The following is a 17,375-nucleotide window of genomic DNA, read 5'->3' as shown; positions in this document are numbered from 1 at the left end:
TAGCATTTTTTCTTCTGTATATTGGGTATTCTATTTTCACACAGGACATCTGTCATGTTTGCAAGAACCAGAACGATGGTAGAAAAGAAACATTTTCAGTATCAGTAGGTTTTTATAGCATTTGAATAGCTATTAAACTAAACAGGTCACTAAATGGATATTTTCAACTGTAAGGACTGGAAAACCTTGAAGACAGGTTATCAGATTAAATTTGGGACATAAGTACACGTGTGCAAACATTTGGACTATTAAACCTTTATGCCTCTTTCTGAGGTTTCATTGTCTGGGGCTGCCATTCCTTGATTGAATCTCCGTGAGCACACGCTATTCATTTAGCCATCCCACTTCCTCCTTTTACCCCAGCACCTAAATATTCCAATAAAAAAAGTGAAGAGAGCCTTGTGTGTGCTCTCCACCTAAAACACAGCTGCAGCTGAGAAAATAGAACCCTTCTTTTTCATGTGTGCACTTTAATCACTCCAGAGAACTTCCCTCTCCTGCTTCTCCAGTCCAGTTATCCATAACCAAACTGGGATAAATTATAAATTCCAGGCTATATATTTAATTTACACACACACACACACGCGCCTGTGTAAAAGTGTTGGGTTTCTGTGTTAATGTGGGCATTTTTTATTTGGTCATCAATGAGATTCTTGGAGGAAAAGTTGATCGCTTTTCCACAAGGGTTTTTTATTTGATTGATTGAATTAGATACGGGTGGAAGTTAGTTGTATACATATTTTCCTTTAAGCTTATTTTTGCATATTTTTCATTAAATTAATAAAATTAAATTATACAAAAAATAGCATGAACATGACTATGTATTATTTTATTATTAATTTGGTGGGGAGGGAAGATTTCTGCAGTGGCTAGACTTCAGAAAAATAAAAAAAAAATCAAAGATGAAATTAATTTAAGGGCAAGGACTATTATAGTCCTTATGTGCCTTGGGTCTTTTCCTCTGAAAAGAGGGAGAAGCACAGAGTAATGGAATGCTGCCACTGACTTTAGCACAGACCCAATTTAAAATTTGTAATTAAATTCTTTTGTTGGTATTCCTGTGACAATTTGAGTTGCCACAACTGAAACAGGAAGAGACTGTGACACGTGAGTGTGAAGAATCAAGTCTGATATGGCTCTTACTTTTATGCAGTAATGGTTTTATGGTTTGGTGAAGTAATGGTTTGTTCCCACTCGCTATTTTTGGTTTCGGTTTCATTAGAAGAGTTCATCCCTGGCTTTCTGTTGATGCCAAACTGCTTTCCAGGTTTATTAAATCTGCTGAGAATCCTTCATCATGCATTTCTTCCTTGACCACTTCCAGGAGAAGGGGAGAAATACTGCTGGGTGCCTAAATTAAAAGGGTTTGTGGGTTAGTTGTGAGTGTAATCCCATTTTGAAAGCAAGGGCTCTGGAAAATTGCAGAAGGCTGGAGAACGATCTCCAACTGACACACAGATGAATGTAAATTTAATTTGCAGATAGTTTTTGCTGGTTTTGTTCTGGTTCATATTTTATCCACAAGTTCTCACCATCATTTGTTACCATTTCAGTGAGAATTAGTACTTTTCTCTGACTTTCCAGAAAATTGCTGGGTTGTTTTTTTTTTTTTTTCCTTTTACCACAAGGTAAATGTGAGGCAATAAATTTAAGGCTCTGAAAAGTGTTTATGTGTAGAAGAGGAAAAGGAGGGAGGTTAGGGCTTTTTTTTTTTTTTTTTTGAAGGTGAATTTAGTGAGGTGAAGTTTGATCAGCCTTGAAATGAATGTCTCTGGCAGCTCTGGAAATGAATGTCTGCTATCTTGCATTAGGAGTACACACAGCAAGAGTGTAAATGTCATAATCTTCCTTGTTTTTTTGAGGGACCACCTGCAGCATGTGATGTTTGTCCAGTTGCCATGCTTTTTTGGTCTTTGGCCTGTCTGAGGCTGCCAACAAATGTGTTAATGGCTGTGGTTTTGGTAATGTGGACACCTGTCCAGGACAAAATGAACTGTGATTAGTAATTAATGTCAAATTTGTTGAAGATGTAAGTTCCTCCCTTTTCCTCCTTCCTGTCAACAATTTATTTTTCCTTTCCAAGTACTGTGCTACCTTATTGACTTCATCAGGGTTTTCTGGACATAACCAAGATGGGTTCTGAGAAGAAAATACCCTCAGGCCAGATGTAGTTTTAATGTCAGCTTTTAAAAGTGCTCTCAGAGGATAATCAATGAAAATCTAAGGAATTTTTGCTTCCTTGGCACTTCTCTGCTTGTCTTCTTTCTACACAGCTTTTCACCTAAAGCAAGTGTAATGTGGAGGCCCATGAAAATGATTCTTCCACTGCCATAAAGACTGCTCTGCTTCATTTAGAGGAACTTAGAGATTTCTAAGAAGAAAAACAAAATGCTAGAGTGATGATACCAGGAACCTTCTAAAAACTTAGACAATTTAATAAGTGAGAGAGTATTTTGCAAGACTCCAGAAATGCAATAAATTTTTCCTTTGCAGATTTTTCTTAGGATTTAATTTGACTAGTATACTTGAATAAATATTTCTATTTAGACTGTAGGCAGAATACAAACTTAGAATTAGTTGTAAATGCTCTAGATAATACATATACTAGAAAATGAAACTTGGGGAGGTAATTTACTGTGTATTTTCTTGTGCTTCTGCCTTGAAAATGGCTGTAAGCTACCTTAGTTTTGTACTAATCCTTGGTTTCTTCAGGCTGAAAGTGCCATGCAAAAAAAAAGAGGAAGACTGTGCATATTTGCTTGGTTCTCATTCCAGGCAAAATAAGAAGGCAGAAGTGAACACAAAAATGTTAACCTAACTTGGTTAAAAGTCAAAACTGACATGAATTTTTACATATTAGTGTAGAATTTTTTTTTTTTTTAATCTTTGAAATATTTTGGTCTCTCTTGAGCCATTCAAAATGTCAGTTCTAAAATCAAGTTGGTATTATCATTCAGTGAAAATTGTGATTTAAGCCTGTTTTATTTTTTGAGTGCATTAGAATCCCCCAAGTGCAGATTGCAAGCACATTCAAGTCAAAATGCAAACATTTTCCAAAGCTGTAACTCATGTAATTGGTGACTCTGAATTACTGGATACAGTTTGGGTTGAAACAAAGCCTAGAATCTGTGTTTGGGTTGTGCTACAACACTGCATCAGAGAGGAAAACAAGGAAGGGGGGAAGAAAGATCTCAATGAATCTGCCCATGTTGTGATCTTTACTAATCTGCTTTCTTTAGAAGTATTTCAAAGTACACCTATCCTTGGTCATTCACAAATGCTTCACAATGCAGTGCTGAAGAGGGGAGCAATATTAAAATACTGATAATTCATTTATTTACATGCTGGATATACAGCTCACCTCTGTCACCAATCTTTATGCGTGATTTTTTCCTCCCAGATATCAACTGGGAATATCATACAGACGACTCAAACAGGTCCAGGAGATTTCTGAGCATGTTGAAGATAACTTCTTGGTGCAGAGGGTCAACCAGGAGAAGTGTCCTCCTAGATTTGTTGTTTATGAGGGACTTGTGGGCAAAGTGATGGCTGGTGGTTGTGTCTTGGTCACAGTGACCTTGAAGGAGCCGAGTTTCAAAAGCTGCTGATAGAAGAGAAACTGTCAGCAAAATTTTGATCCTGGATGTGTGGAGAGCAGTAGGGGCTGGTTAGTAAAGCCTCTTGGGAATCTGCTTTTGCAGGTGTTGGGGACTCTGGATGCTGGTCACCTTTCCAGAGCCATCTCCTAAGAGCACAGGAGCAGGCAGTTCCAAAGGGTTGGATGTCAAGCAAAGCTGGCCAGAAGAGCAGCTTGGCTGAGCAGGGATCTTCTAGAACTTAGGAGTGTATGGGAGGCTGGGAGACATAGGAGAACATTCTGTCCCCAAGGCAGGGAGAAAATTAGTGCAGCCAAAGCTCATTTGGAGTTCAAGCAGGCCAGCACTGGAAAGGACAATAAAAGGGACTTATAAATTTGTTTGTAGCAAAAGGGGAATAAAAAATAGCATTGGGCCATGGCTTGATGAGTTTGGTCACCTCAAAAATAGCCATGTAGACAAGGCAGAGACATTTAACGTCCTCTTCACCTCTGCCTTCAACAACGATGGGCCCTGGGAAGTCGGAAGTTCTGTGGAAAACTGTGATTGTGGGGGGATGATAAAATCTCAGTCCACCCTGAGTGTGTTTGAGACTTGCTGCTACAGCTGGAGAAATCATGGGGCTTGGTGGGATTCATCCCAGGAAACTGAAAGACCTGGCAGATGTCATTCCTCACTCTATTTCTTTTTCAGTGGTCTTGGGAGTCTGGAGAGGTCCCACTAAACTGAAAGGTGGCAAATATTGTCCCGGTTTTCAAGGAAAAGAAGGAAGCCCCTGGTGATTACTCCTATGGATAAATTAATGTGCAAACTGTACTTTTAATGGAAAAACTCAACTCTGATCTCCTCTCCTTTTCCCTCTGTTAGGAAATAGTTCTGGTGGTGTTTTTTGGTGCTGAGTACCTGGTCCGGCTGTGGTCTGCAGGCTGCAGGAGTAAATATGTTGGCTTCCAGGGAAGGATCCGGTTTGCCAGGAAGCCAATATCCATCATTGGTGAGTTTTAAACTCTTTTGCAACCCTCCAGCTTGTTGTAAATAAAAATGTCAACTTCTGCATGGGCCTTATTGCAGTTCTGAGCTACGTCTACCCTTCAAGCATTTATCTGCTTTGTGATTTCTCTTCTTTTGGGTTGTTAGAATACTTAAAATATGGCTAAGGCAGACATCAGCCTTAGAAAGGCAGGACTGTAAAGTGAAGAAATGACTAAACTTTGGGTACTTGCAGGAAATTGACAAGATTTTGAACACAAAGTCCTTCCTTGGGTACAAACAAATTCTTTGTCTGCTTCTAGAGCTGGTCTGGTTTTGTGACGTAACCATGAGACCTGTAAGGAATCATTTTTACTTCTCATTGTGCTCTTGATTTCTCTCTCAATTAATTGTGCTCTTGATATCTCTCTCAATTAATAAGTGCTTCTTAGGTGGGTATATTAGAGGAAATTATAGTCTCATTGAACTGTAGTTTCAAGGGCTTCTCTCTGCTGGTATTTTGCCACTACCACAGCAAATATTCACGTTTCTATTGGAGCTCTTGGGGAAGACACTGTGGGTTTTATTAAGAAAAGCTAAGAATGACTACAGCTAGTTATGCACTCAGAGCTATCAGTACTTTATTTAACCTTTGAAATATCCCCATAGTCTATAATACATTGGAAATCAAGATTTGCTTTTCCACATCAAATGCAGATGGAACAGTGTCTGCACTGACAGAACAAGCTAAACGCGGGAAATACATCTGCTGTGAATGATTGAACCCTTCTGACTCATCCTTTCATTTTCAAATTAACATGAATAAAATACAAATACTGGAAAAAGAAATTAAAGGATTAGAACAGAAAGTAAAACATATTGCATTCATTTTATTTCTTCATTAATACAAAAGTCTTTATTTTAAAATCAGAAAAATATCTATTAAAATTTCTTTGACAGCAGGGAGATTTCTTCCATGGGTTTTTGTTCCCTCTAAAATCTGGATTAGTTGTTAGAAAGCTCAAAATGGAAAATCCCAGGCTGAGGCAAAAGGAGTGTTCTGGGACACACAGGCTCAGTAAAAAGACAGGAAGTGGATTCTGCTGCAGAAGTCTGGGAGAGGAACAGTTAAAGAGACTGACAAGCAAGCAGGAGCTTGAAAGAAAATCAACAGGATCTGGAAATATGTGGGATTAAAAGGTGGTGGTGAAAGGGTAGGATATGCTGAAGACCTAGGCTGCAAAATAAGGCTGTTTAGACCAGTAAACTGGGAGTAAAAGGGAAGTCTAAGCACTGGAAACTGGGATGAAAACTAGGAACAGAGGAGAAGCAGAGATCAAAGAACAGGTTTTGGAGGAAAAGAAGGAAAAAGAAGTATCTCTACCATGAAGAACCCTTTCAGAAAAGTAGAAAGTACAAATGAGAAAATCTCCTATACTCTCACTACTTGGTTGAACTCATTTTTTAAGCATCAGTCTTTTCTACCTTTAGTGCCTGTCATCAGATAGATCTGTGTATGTCTGCCAGTTTAGTAAAGACATGATGCATCATTTGAAAGGGCTAAGATCTGTGTTACGATGGGAAAAAAACCCCACCTTAAATTCCAATCTTTACAAATATATGTTCACACACATACATGATGAAGGAACAGCATAAAATTTGCAAAATCAGGCATTCAAAAGCTAAGATTAATCCCAAGTAGAAGCTCTTACTGTAGCCTCATCTGTCCCTTTAATAATTTTCAGTCATTTTCATTTTCCTGTATGCACAATTAGTGTAGTAGTCTTTAAACTGACTATGTGCTTTCCCTTGAGGAGGAATCCAGCTTTTACAGCAAAATTCAGACTGATACTGGAAATTAATTCAGCTCAGAGAGTGAAGGATGCTGTTGGTTGTAGAATTCTGCAATATTTGTTGCAGCAGCTACATGGTTGTGAATGAGGCAGAAAAACATTTAAAAAGAGAGGAAAAAACAAGTTAACCTTGCTGAAGGAAACTGTTGTTGCTGCTTAGGGTGGATCCCATCCTGCCTCTTGCCCAGGCATCCCATGGAAAGTTGGTTAAATCAGTTTTCACAAGCAAGTCTCATTTTCTGGATGTCCAAGGGAAGACTTTGAAGTCGGGTTGCAGAGGTTCTGAGCTCTCACAGCTGCATGTGAAGTCAGCATGGCTGGGCTGGTGTTTTGAAGTGCTATATGATGTTAAGTGCTCTGAAGAATAAAGTACTGCCTGTTTCAAACTGGCAAAGGGAAGTTTACCAAAGCTTTTCCTTGTTCTGCCTCCATTTGCTACTCATTTATAATACTATCCTTTATTTTTTGGTTAGAATTTGAAAGGGAAGCATTTAGATGCTCTAAAGAGGTTTACCACAGAAATGCGTGTGAAGAAATGAGAAAAAATGTCTTCTCAGAATTAAGTTACAGCAAGGTTCAATAATTAAAAGAAATGGACATGCTCACTGAACTGGGATGAGGGAAAATAAGGGATGTTGGTACTGTGAACTCAACCTATCATTTGCATTGTATAAAGCTGGAACTGTGTAAACTACTGAGTTGCAGAAACAAAAACTAAAAAGAAAAAAAAAAACCAAAAAACTAAAAAAAAAAAAAAAAAAAAAAAAAAAAGAGGAACTCTGGAAACAATTTTTTTTTCATACAAATAAAGACAGTATCACAAAATAAACTAACAATTCTGATTTTTTTTAGCCAGCCTTTGTTCTGACAGTTCCCTTAGGTTTGAAAGCTTGGCTTTACATCACTGAACAACTTTCAAATTAAATGTATGTGTGTATGCATGCATGATACTTAACTTCATGGATTACATTATTGTCTGATGCAAACCCTTGCATTTCCTTTTAGATCAGAAGCCTTGAGCCAAAATACGGATTCATTTCTAGGGTGCACAAATGCCTTTGCATTTTTTGTGGCAAGCTTCCAGATCCATCAGGTTCTTTCAAACTTCTGTTACTGAATTCATCCTCGAAGAAACTATAGCCACTGGGGCTTTGATGTGAAACTATTACATCAACTTAACATGCCCACCAAATTTCAGCTAACAATTCCTTTTTTTTTTTAATGTTTTCCTTAGTCTGTATTTGTTGTCCTTCTCAGTGCTGAGATTTAAAAAAAAAATCAATACATTCTTTTTTGATCATTTGTTTGTTTTTTAACAGATCTGATTGTGGTAGTAGCCTCAATTATTGTTCTGAGCATAGGATCTAATGGGCAGGTTTTTGCCACCTCTGCAATAAGGTATGTTCTCCTGTCACTGCAGCTCTTTGTTACCACTGAGGTTAACAGATGTGTATCTGATTGTCTAATTCCCAATTTAGCTGCATCTCTGATTTTCCTAATGCAGGGAAAGTTAACTCTCTTGAAGCACTGGGCAGTAGAGGACTGGGTGCTGTTGTGCTTGGTGGCTGGTTGGGGAACAAGTGCAGGAGCAATGCAAATGAAAAATGGTGGGAATTCTGAGGCCAAGTGGAAAAAACAAAACGTTGTGTCCTATTTAAAACATCAAACAACTCTTTCTCTGAGACAAGAGAGAATTACAGAGCATGAGTTTATTTAAGAAGTAATCCAGATAGTGCTTAACTCTGTGCTTTTTTGAGTATGAGTAATTACTTTGTTTAAAGAGTAATTATGCTTTGCTGGATTTGTTTGGCACAAGTAACTCACACAGTACATGAACCAGAAACATTTGAAGTCCACAGTGTTTGTTCAGCTTGTATCAAATACTGCAGGCTTGTTTTGGGAGGTGAAGTGGGTAAACAGAAGAAAAGAATGATAAGCTGTAGGTGTACTTCCCACTCCTATTCTAACTTCCAAGATGTGCTGCATGTTCTATCACAAGTGTCTGCTTTCCAGTGCAGTGGAATCACTGGGAAGTGGGAATGTCCAGTACTGTCTGAACTGTCCAGCTGTGTAGGCAAACACTGGGGGCAGCTATATGTACAGAGTGTTTTAAGGTAACACCATAGAATATTCATCCTTACTTGATGGTGAAGACTCCATCCAGGCAGCAGGAATATCAGCTCCTATAGGAAAAGAGGGAGGTGCACGTGAAAATTCCAAGGGTTGGGTTTTTAAACTAGAAGAGTAGGAAGGACTTCAGTGAGAAGGCCCAGTGTGTTTATATGTGAACCCAGTGGAGTCTGGGCTCAGTGCAGCCTTTCCCAGTGCCGAGTCCAGAGTCACTATCCTACACCTCAGTATGCTCTCTGACCCTTAACCCTTAACCTTAACTCACATCCCTGCAATATTATTATTGCTCCACTGAAACGCCAGGAGGGTCAGGAAAATCTGAAGTAAAAATCAAAACCTACATCCACAAGAAATCTTGAAGATTGCTAAAAACAGCCAAAAATACTTCTAGTAATAAAAATTCAATTAGGTGAATTCACCATTCATCATTTCCTTCTCTTCAGTGGTTTCAGGGATAAGAGTGAGATGACTGTAGGCAAACAAAATTCACTGTCAAAAAAGCAACTAAATGAAATATATCTATGGAATAAAATTATGCTGAAGAACCATACTGATAATTGTTTTTATTTAGTTGAAAATATTTGGAGCTAATGATTGACTTAGTTATTCTCCTAAAAACACATAGGACTCCATCTACTTCCAGTTCTATCAGAAAAATTTTAATAGCTCACACAAAAAGGATTTCAGTAATGCCATGTTTTATTCTTATTCTGCTTTTATCAAATAGAGAAAAAAGTTTGCTCACATTTATGTTAGCAAAGCTTGAAGCACTGGTTTTCCTTGGAAAGGAGGCATTTAAACATTGGAATCATATAAAGTATACAGGTTACACCTGATTTTGTTTGTTTTCCCATTAAACAATTGTTTTCACAGTGAATATTTCTGAATAAATTTGACTATAATGAAATGTGATCTAAACACTGAGATGCCTCAAGCCTGAGATGCCACCCCAGGCAGGGGCAGTACCATCACAGCTCTTGTACATGATAGTGTGTTAGTGAATATAATCAGTCATGGGTGGACAAGGCAGTATTCTCCTCAAGCAGTTTTATGTATTTATTGTATTTATTTTAATGCTTCACTTTCTTCACAGGGGGATCCGCTTTCTCCAGATCCTTCGGATGCTTCACGTTGACCGCCAGGGAGGCACCTGGAGGCTCCTGGGGTCAGTGGTTTTCATCCATCGACAGGTACCCAGCCTTTAAACACCCCCTGCATTTTGTTGACTTCAGTAAATTCTCTCTGTGGGCTTCAAATCATGGTCTGGTTTAAATGAACTGCCATTTATTACATTGCAAGAGGAAAAAAAAAAAAAAAACACTTTAAAAATCTGTCATGTGTTTCTTTCTCCTTTTGAACTGGGAAGCTATTCTTTGCTGTTCAGGGCAGTGGCTAACAGGGTATAAACACCAGTGTTTGGGTTTAGTAAATAACTCTTGTAGTATCTCATGTTGTCCCTCAATGTAATTTCTTAAATGCAGTTTTGTGGGCTGCCTTTCATATTGCAAGGGTTCTCCACTATCTCTACAGAAAATGTATTCCTAACGTGGTTTTCCTGTGGAAAACCAAACTGGTGGAAAAGTCTTGCTCGAAGAAGTCAAATATTTAAATATTTCAGTTTTGTTCCCTTTGAATAGGGAGTTTTCTAATTCATTCTGTAAATAAAAAATAGGAACTTTGCTATGATGCTGTGTAAGAAAAGTTACTTTTTCAAGGGTGTGGTCACAGAGGCAAACCTGGCTATATAAATAGGTACATGTCTGCTAAAGCTTTGAAACAATTTTTCTGCATGAAAGCTCATTAAGCAGGAAGAGTTTAAAAGTTTTTCTGCAGACTTTTAATATTTCCAGTTGAAGGCTCCTTCCTTGAGTCTTCATGGAATCTTTTTATGATTAGCTTTATCAATATAATAGAAACTTTCATTAGTCTTTAAGTCTTGCATCTCATGCCACACTGTGGATACTCTGCTAATTATCTCCACATCCCACTTGTAAGGGTGGTTAACTTGTTCTTGCAAGTGTAGATTTGTTCTCCACATATTGACAAACAGTTACAGATTTCCACACAGACTTTTTTAAATTATCTATTTAGAAAACTGCTTTTTTGGGACAGAGGATGTGCTGCACTTAATCCAAGCAAATAATTTAATTCTAAAAGTTAGTTTTTCTTTCTTTTATCATTTTCCTCCAGTACAGTGGGAACTTTTGTATCCCAACGGCTGTGCAGAAGTGATGCACACCAAAGTTCTGTGGGATAAAGCCTCCTTTCATGCTGTACAACAGGATGACTTTTAATGCTCCAAGTCTGTGTGGTCTTCATTTATTATGCTTGCATTGCCTGGGTATCTTGCTAGGGCAGAGCTGATATACAAATAACTTTCTCAACATTTGCTACCCTTACTGACAGAGCTATTTGAGAACATTTTCTTCTGTGGGTGTTCAGAGTTTTAGTCAAGAATCAGGAAATACTGTCGCTAAAATACAACACTTAAATCTTATATGTCGCAGGCATAAGAAAGTTCAATTATTTAAAAGGGAAAAAAAATCCTTGGAAAATTGAATTTATGAGTAAAGGCACCTGAAGTTCTGCTTACCCAAAGAAGTGATTATGATGATAAATAAAACTCCACAGATCTGTAGTACTTATCCAAGCAGATCACCCACTAAGACATTAAGAAAAAAAAATACCAAGCACACAGTTCTGTATTGACATTGGACAAGTGTAGCTGAAACTCTAACACGGTACCAAACAGAAGGAAAAATGGAACCTTTATTCCTGTCCAGCCTCTGAAAGAAAATTTTGTTTAAAAATAAAAAACCAAAACAAAAACACCTCAGCTGCTTTTTCTTCACAGGCAGAGTACAAAGTCCTCATCTATTTTTTGGTTTTTTGCATTTGACACTCTTTCAGACAAAAATGGGCCCCTAAACCTTTAAGCAATGTGAGAAAATAAATTCATATCTCGGTGCCCTGTGAAAATAGCAAGTACTTGTACCTCCCTGGGCCCAGAAGAGCTTAGTAAAGTTGTCACCAGCAATTTCCATGTGTTTTGGAGTTTTACATATAGCTCAATTAGCTTGCTCAGGCCCAGTTTGGCTGGGATGCTCTTCTATTTTCAGCAGGTTGAGCTTACACACCAGCATTTCTTGCCAAAGGCAACAAAACATGAGTCAATATCACATGTGGTGGTGGAAAGCCATGTAGAAATCCTGCAGCTTGCTGAAAAACCAAGTTAGCCACTCAAGCTCCAGCTTGTGAGCCTCTAGGTTGGTTTTACTCCTTCCTTGCCTTGCTTTGTGAGGTCTTGCACTGCTCTTGGGACAGGAGGGATTCTCGTATTTTTTCCAAGTGTGGAACCTTGTATTGTGTGGTCCTTAGCTTAACTGAAAATGGAGATATAGCTGAGTTTAAAAAGTGCTGACTCAACTCTCTCAGTATTCAAGTTTACCTTTGTGTGTTTCTTGTTCTTGTTTAGCCTGTGTGTGCGTATCTGAGAGTCCCTGCTGCAAAAGCCATCTGTTTTAAGCAGCACTCTTTATTCTTAAGTTCTTATCTAATAAAACTCACATAAATACGTAGTTTTAAGGCCTGATGACTGCAGAATACTCTGTTTTGTGACCATGTCTCATGAAGCATGTGTTATTTAAAAAGCTTCTGACTCTCTCTTAAATGAAGTATGCATGAGATTACTGCCATTGTTCTTAATAATTAAATATAATTTCTCTATACACGTGGAACATAGATTGGTGACATTTAGAGCAAGGCCAAAGCAGTTGAATTTTCATCTGGCTTTTACTTAAAAAGAATTCTGCCCTTAGATGATTAGTACTGGAACTGAGAGGTGTCAGTGGTGAAATAAACTCAGTAGTTCTGTTGATGTTTCAGCCACTTTGAAAGGATTCCATAAGACTGCTGTTTTCCTGCCTGCTTCAAAAAAAGGCAGCACTTAAACCAGAATTATTCCAATTATCATGCACAGTGAATTGTGTATGTTAACACACGGAGCTTTTCAAAGCAAGTCGTATTTATAGGTACACAGTGCTCCATTATCATGAGATAAAGGTGACCAGCAGAGAAACTACTGAAACTCCAGAATTTATTTCCTTTTTCAGCTGCCTTGTTTAGCAAACAGGCCTTCAAAAAGTTAAGGCTTAAATTAAAAGACTTGGCCATGGTCAAGATCAAATATTATCAAAATTCATTATTTAGGTTATCATTAAGTGATTAGAGTTAAAACGCCCATTTTCCTTTGTTCCAAGACTACTTAAAGGTTTCCTAAACCCAGATTTTAATTATTGCTGTAGGAGAAGGAAGAATATTTATATTTCCTGCTGTATTTGATATGAGGGCTACCTCTCCCCAGAAAGATTTTACAAGGAAATGAAAAGAAAGAAATAAAAAAGAAAATCTGAGGGAAGTTGGATGATAAAATCTAACCTTCCCTTACAAACCGTTTAAAGAACATGGGTAGAGTATTACAGAAAATCTGGGAAAACCTGACATACTTTAAAAGTAGGGGTAATCCTTCCTAGTCAGGTTTTAATTTTAAATGGATCATATGGAAATATTTTCATTTCCTTACTGGCTGGGATCCAAGGAGAGAGAAATGACTGTCAAAACTTGAGGAAGATGACACTGAAGATGTAGCACAACACTGTTTTGTGATAAAGATGGCCAAATTTGTGCAAAGAAAATAAAGGAATAGTGCATGTAAGCTTTAAGTATTTAGAATGAGCTGTTTTCCCTCAGAACTACGTATTGGACTTCCCTGAGGAGCAGGTGGATATCCCATTTAGCGCTGCTTTTAAAAGCTTTATGTGGTTTTGCCTCTGTGACACCATACATTTTGGCTTGTCTAAATGCACAAGCACTTTTGTTTTTTTTTTTCCCCTGAAGACTGTGAGAATCCTGTATCTAAGTCACAGCACGTCTGACACAACTTTCCTGCCTAAAAATCTTTAGAGAAAATGTTCGAAATATTCACAAGGACTGTATCATGCCATCACAGAAGTCTGCTCTAGCCTTATTCTTCAGGACTGAAAAACTGACATCTACCTAGGATATTTTATCTTAATGTTTTGTCTTAACATGAAGCTGTTGAGGCATCACTTTTCAGTGTAAACATCAGATACACGGGTTCACTGCTCAGATATGGACATAATCATGAGATATGGCTGCTATTTCTCAGTGTACTCTTCAGAAAGGGCATTTCTAAAGCTGCTTTGCTACTTTAAAAATGTTTAGACAATTAGTACCTTGAGTAGACAGTTAAATGGAATGGTTCCCATTCCATAATTAGGAGAGATTTCCCACTCTACATTTAGCTGCCCCGAGGATCAAGGCAAAAAAGATGGCTTTTTGAACTATTTAGCCTGGTATGAATAAAATCCAAGTCAATGTTTTAGCTGTTTCATTGGAGGCAAATTTCATACCTGAAATATAACATACTAATTCCTCTACTGTGATACAAAAACCCTACAGATATTTGCAATGTTTTACAATTATAGAATACATATATATATGTATACACATAGGACGAAAAGCTCATATGCTTGTTTGCTTTCTCTTTTAACAGGAACTCATAACCACTCTGTACATTGGATTCTTGGGATTGATTTTTTCATCCTACTTTGTGTATCTTGCTGAGAAGGATGCAGTTGATGAGGATGGGAAGACAGATTTCTCCAGCTATGCTGATGCCCTTTGGTGGGGTGTGGTAAGTCCTCACCAACAAAATGTGTGTGCAAACAGGGCCTAAGGTTTTCTGTTCAAGTTGTGATCTTTTCAGAAAAATCTGGCATTTCTTTCTTTGCAGAATGTATTTCTGTAGGGAAGCTTGACAGCCTCTTCAGAGGGATACAAGAAAGAATATAAGAAATATAATTAAATTATTGGGGTAATAAATTTTACTGTGAAAGCAGGTAACTAGTTCTCAGCAAAGGACACCGAGTGCTTACAGATATGAAAAGTCCATGTCTCAAAAAGAGTAAAAATCCCCTTCAAAACCTATATCAGTTCCTTTAAACTCTACTTAGTTATCTGCAAAAGGTGCATAACTTAAAAACATATTCTATACATGAAAGTTGGGTTAATGACTCTATTTTTTTGGATCTTTTTGTGTAAAACTCTCTCAGTAATAATTCAGACTTTGATGCAGGTTATAGGTTCCTGTTTTTTGTTTTTTATCTTTAACTGAGATGCTACATAAGTACACAGAATTATAGACCATATTACGTGTAGTCTGAGTTACTACTGTGTAAGTGGTTCACTATAAAAATATTTTGAGCATTAAATTCCTGTCACTAGGTTGTCAAGTATTCATTTCATCTGCAGGGTATCACCTACGGCTGTGCTAAGCAGTTCAGACCCTGAAGAATCTAGTGGAAAAAGAAAAATCCACTCAGTGTCCAGGTGGACCTGATGATCTAAGGTGCTGGGAAGCAATGAAACCATGAACAAACCCAGAGAGATATCACTTTTTATAAAGTCCTCAATGGACATAGGATATAATGTTAAGAATATGAACCCTCATGGTTATAGATGTGAAGCAACCTGTGGCTAGTGGAGGAAAATAATGAGTGTCTCAGAAGTACAGACAGCGCTGCATTTTAAAAGAAAAACCATCAGGGTATAATAGAAAGATACCCCATATCTGCTTTAAAAGAACAAACCAGTACTCTTATTCTCACTTATTCTTCCATTATTTGAGCAGTTCATCTCAAACACCAGTGGATCACTTTCAGCATCCAGTTCATCCATGTGTATTCATGCCGCAGTAATTCCGGCATGTGATAAAAATTCCACGTGGACCCAGAGTACTCTTCCTACCTTTCTTTGCTTGTTTGTGAGGATTTGTTTGTTTGTTTTAATTTTTTTTAGCTCTAGTTTTCCAGATTTGCTTCATGAGTTGCATTGAATATTTAGGTATGAATTAGAGATACTTCTAATCACTATAAACTATTGCATTGATATGAGTAAGGAGTAAAAAAAAAATAAGGTTCAAAAAGTCAGGGTGTGTTTCTCCAAGAGTATTTTGGACTTTGGGAATTTAAAAGGAGTTATGAAGACCATCAGAGAAGTTTAAAATGCACATTACCTTGTTGAGATAGATTACTTAGGATCTGGTTTTTTAAGTGTGTGGATGGGACATTCAAATTGTTCAGTGGGTTTTTTTATTTTCCAAAACTTGACTTGCTTTGTGTAGCAGCAAGATAAAATCAGCTCCTCTTTCTCTGGCTGTGTGAGGAACACTGTTCAAATTGTTGTTCAAGCTTTTGGGGCATCTAGGCCTCCTCAGCATTTAGTGAGTCACAGTGCAGGTGCAGTTCACAGCTGGGAACAGGAACAAAGGACAAAGTGAATCAGTTTCTTTTTCTTTTCAAATCTCCTGGAACGTAGAAACACAGATGGGATGTTACTAGGGAGTGAAATTTGATTTTTTACTTCTGCCTTTCAAAACTGAACCACTGGAAAGAAAAAAGTCTTGGTAGCAAGTATTCGAAAGTCTTATGTGTCTGACAAAAACCACAGAGTGTGTTATGGGGAACGTTTTGCTTTGGGGAGAAAGTGCAAGCTTGCTGAACTTGATACAAATGACCTGAAAGGTTGAAATATGGGGAAAAGAGAAAATAAAGAATGAATGAGAGTTGGAACTAATTGCTAACTACATTCACCTGCTTCAGTTAAATGCAAGGTTTTTTTCTCCTAGATTTGGCAGGCAAACAGATTAAACTGCAAAGATATATCAAAGCCTTGTTTCACATGAAGCCATTCTCAGAAGTTGTGTCATGTAGGGCACATGTAAAAGCATTTCCAATAGCATGGTCAGTCTGTCAGAATTTTAACACATGTCACAGCAGTTGCCCTGTCCCTTTTGGGTATTTTTTCCTTGAGAAAAGAAGAGCACATGGGAGGCTTCTCTTCTGTTTGCCCTCCCTGCTTGCCTCGCTGCTGGTAATGTTTTTTTGCCTTGCTACAAACTCAGCTATTCGGTGCCACTGGACTGGAGTGAAATACTTGCTCCAGTAAGTTGGTGTTAACTGGCACAGGTACTTGGGACCAACTGCTCAGAATTTCCAGCAGTAAATTTCTGTGCCAGAGGTAGCAGTTTGAATCCCTTTATATTCAGTGTGTTTTTTGAGGTGTGCAGTTCTGACTCCTCACACCTGAGGACACCTGCCTGTCTTAAAACATCTGAGCAGCCCTGTTGACTTCAACTTAATCAGAATTCTTCCCTTTCTGAGATGTACATGTGTGTGTTCAGAGCCTGTGTTAGAGCCTGTGCACACAGCTGGAATGTGCCATCAGAAATCCCTGTTACAAGAGGTGTCATTTTCCAGAGCCCAGTTCTCCAACATTCCCTGCTCAGAAATAGTGATAACTTTGGGAGGTACAAGCAGAAAAAAAAAATCTGCTGTGTTTAAGAAAGCCAGAGAATTACATTATTTATAATCTTTTCCATGCATTCAACGTGCTAATTAAATTACCAACAAGGAACCCTCTTAAGGTAGCCAGGGAAAAACTTTCTGAAACATGTTCAGGCACCTGCAAGTGTCTTCCAGCCAAGTGCCTGCTGTGGAGGTGGAAAATTCATCTTTTCTGTGGTTATAGATTTCATACTATCTTCTATAGTTACATTAAGGCAGCTCAGCATTACTACAGTTTGGTTTGAAGTCCTGGGTGCTGGAGAACTTAGGAAAAAAACCAACCAAAACCACCCCCAAGAAACCAAACCACTCCCCAAAACCAAGAAGCATTTAATAACCAAAAAGAGAAAAGGAAGGAAAAACGACAGAGTTTGAGGGGTCATCTGGGGAGCTGAAGTGCT

General features: G+C 38.0%; 1 protein-coding gene across 1 annotated transcript in view; it reads left to right on the top strand.

Annotated features, from left to right (window-relative positions):
- Positions 1 to 17,375, top strand: part of LOC136361547 (potassium voltage-gated channel subfamily KQT member 1-like) — a 409,686-nt gene that overhangs the window by 23,762 nt on the left and 368,549 nt on the right. The window contains exons 3-6 of the mRNA XM_066319554.1: positions 4,464 to 4,590; positions 7,738 to 7,816; positions 9,642 to 9,738; positions 14,124 to 14,264. Coding sequence (XP_066175651.1) covers positions 4,464 to 4,590; positions 7,738 to 7,816; positions 9,642 to 9,738; positions 14,124 to 14,264 — 444 coding nt within the window. The remainder of the gene's footprint in view (positions 1 to 4,463; positions 4,591 to 7,737; positions 7,817 to 9,641; positions 9,739 to 14,123; positions 14,265 to 17,375) is intronic.

Source organism: Sylvia atricapilla, chromosome 5 (assembly GCF_009819655.1).
Source record: "Sylvia atricapilla isolate bSylAtr1 chromosome 5, bSylAtr1.pri, whole genome shotgun sequence".
Taxonomy (NCBI): Eukaryota; Metazoa; Chordata; class Aves; order Passeriformes; family Sylviidae; genus Sylvia; species Sylvia atricapilla.
This window is presented reverse-complemented; position numbering and strand designations above follow the sequence as displayed.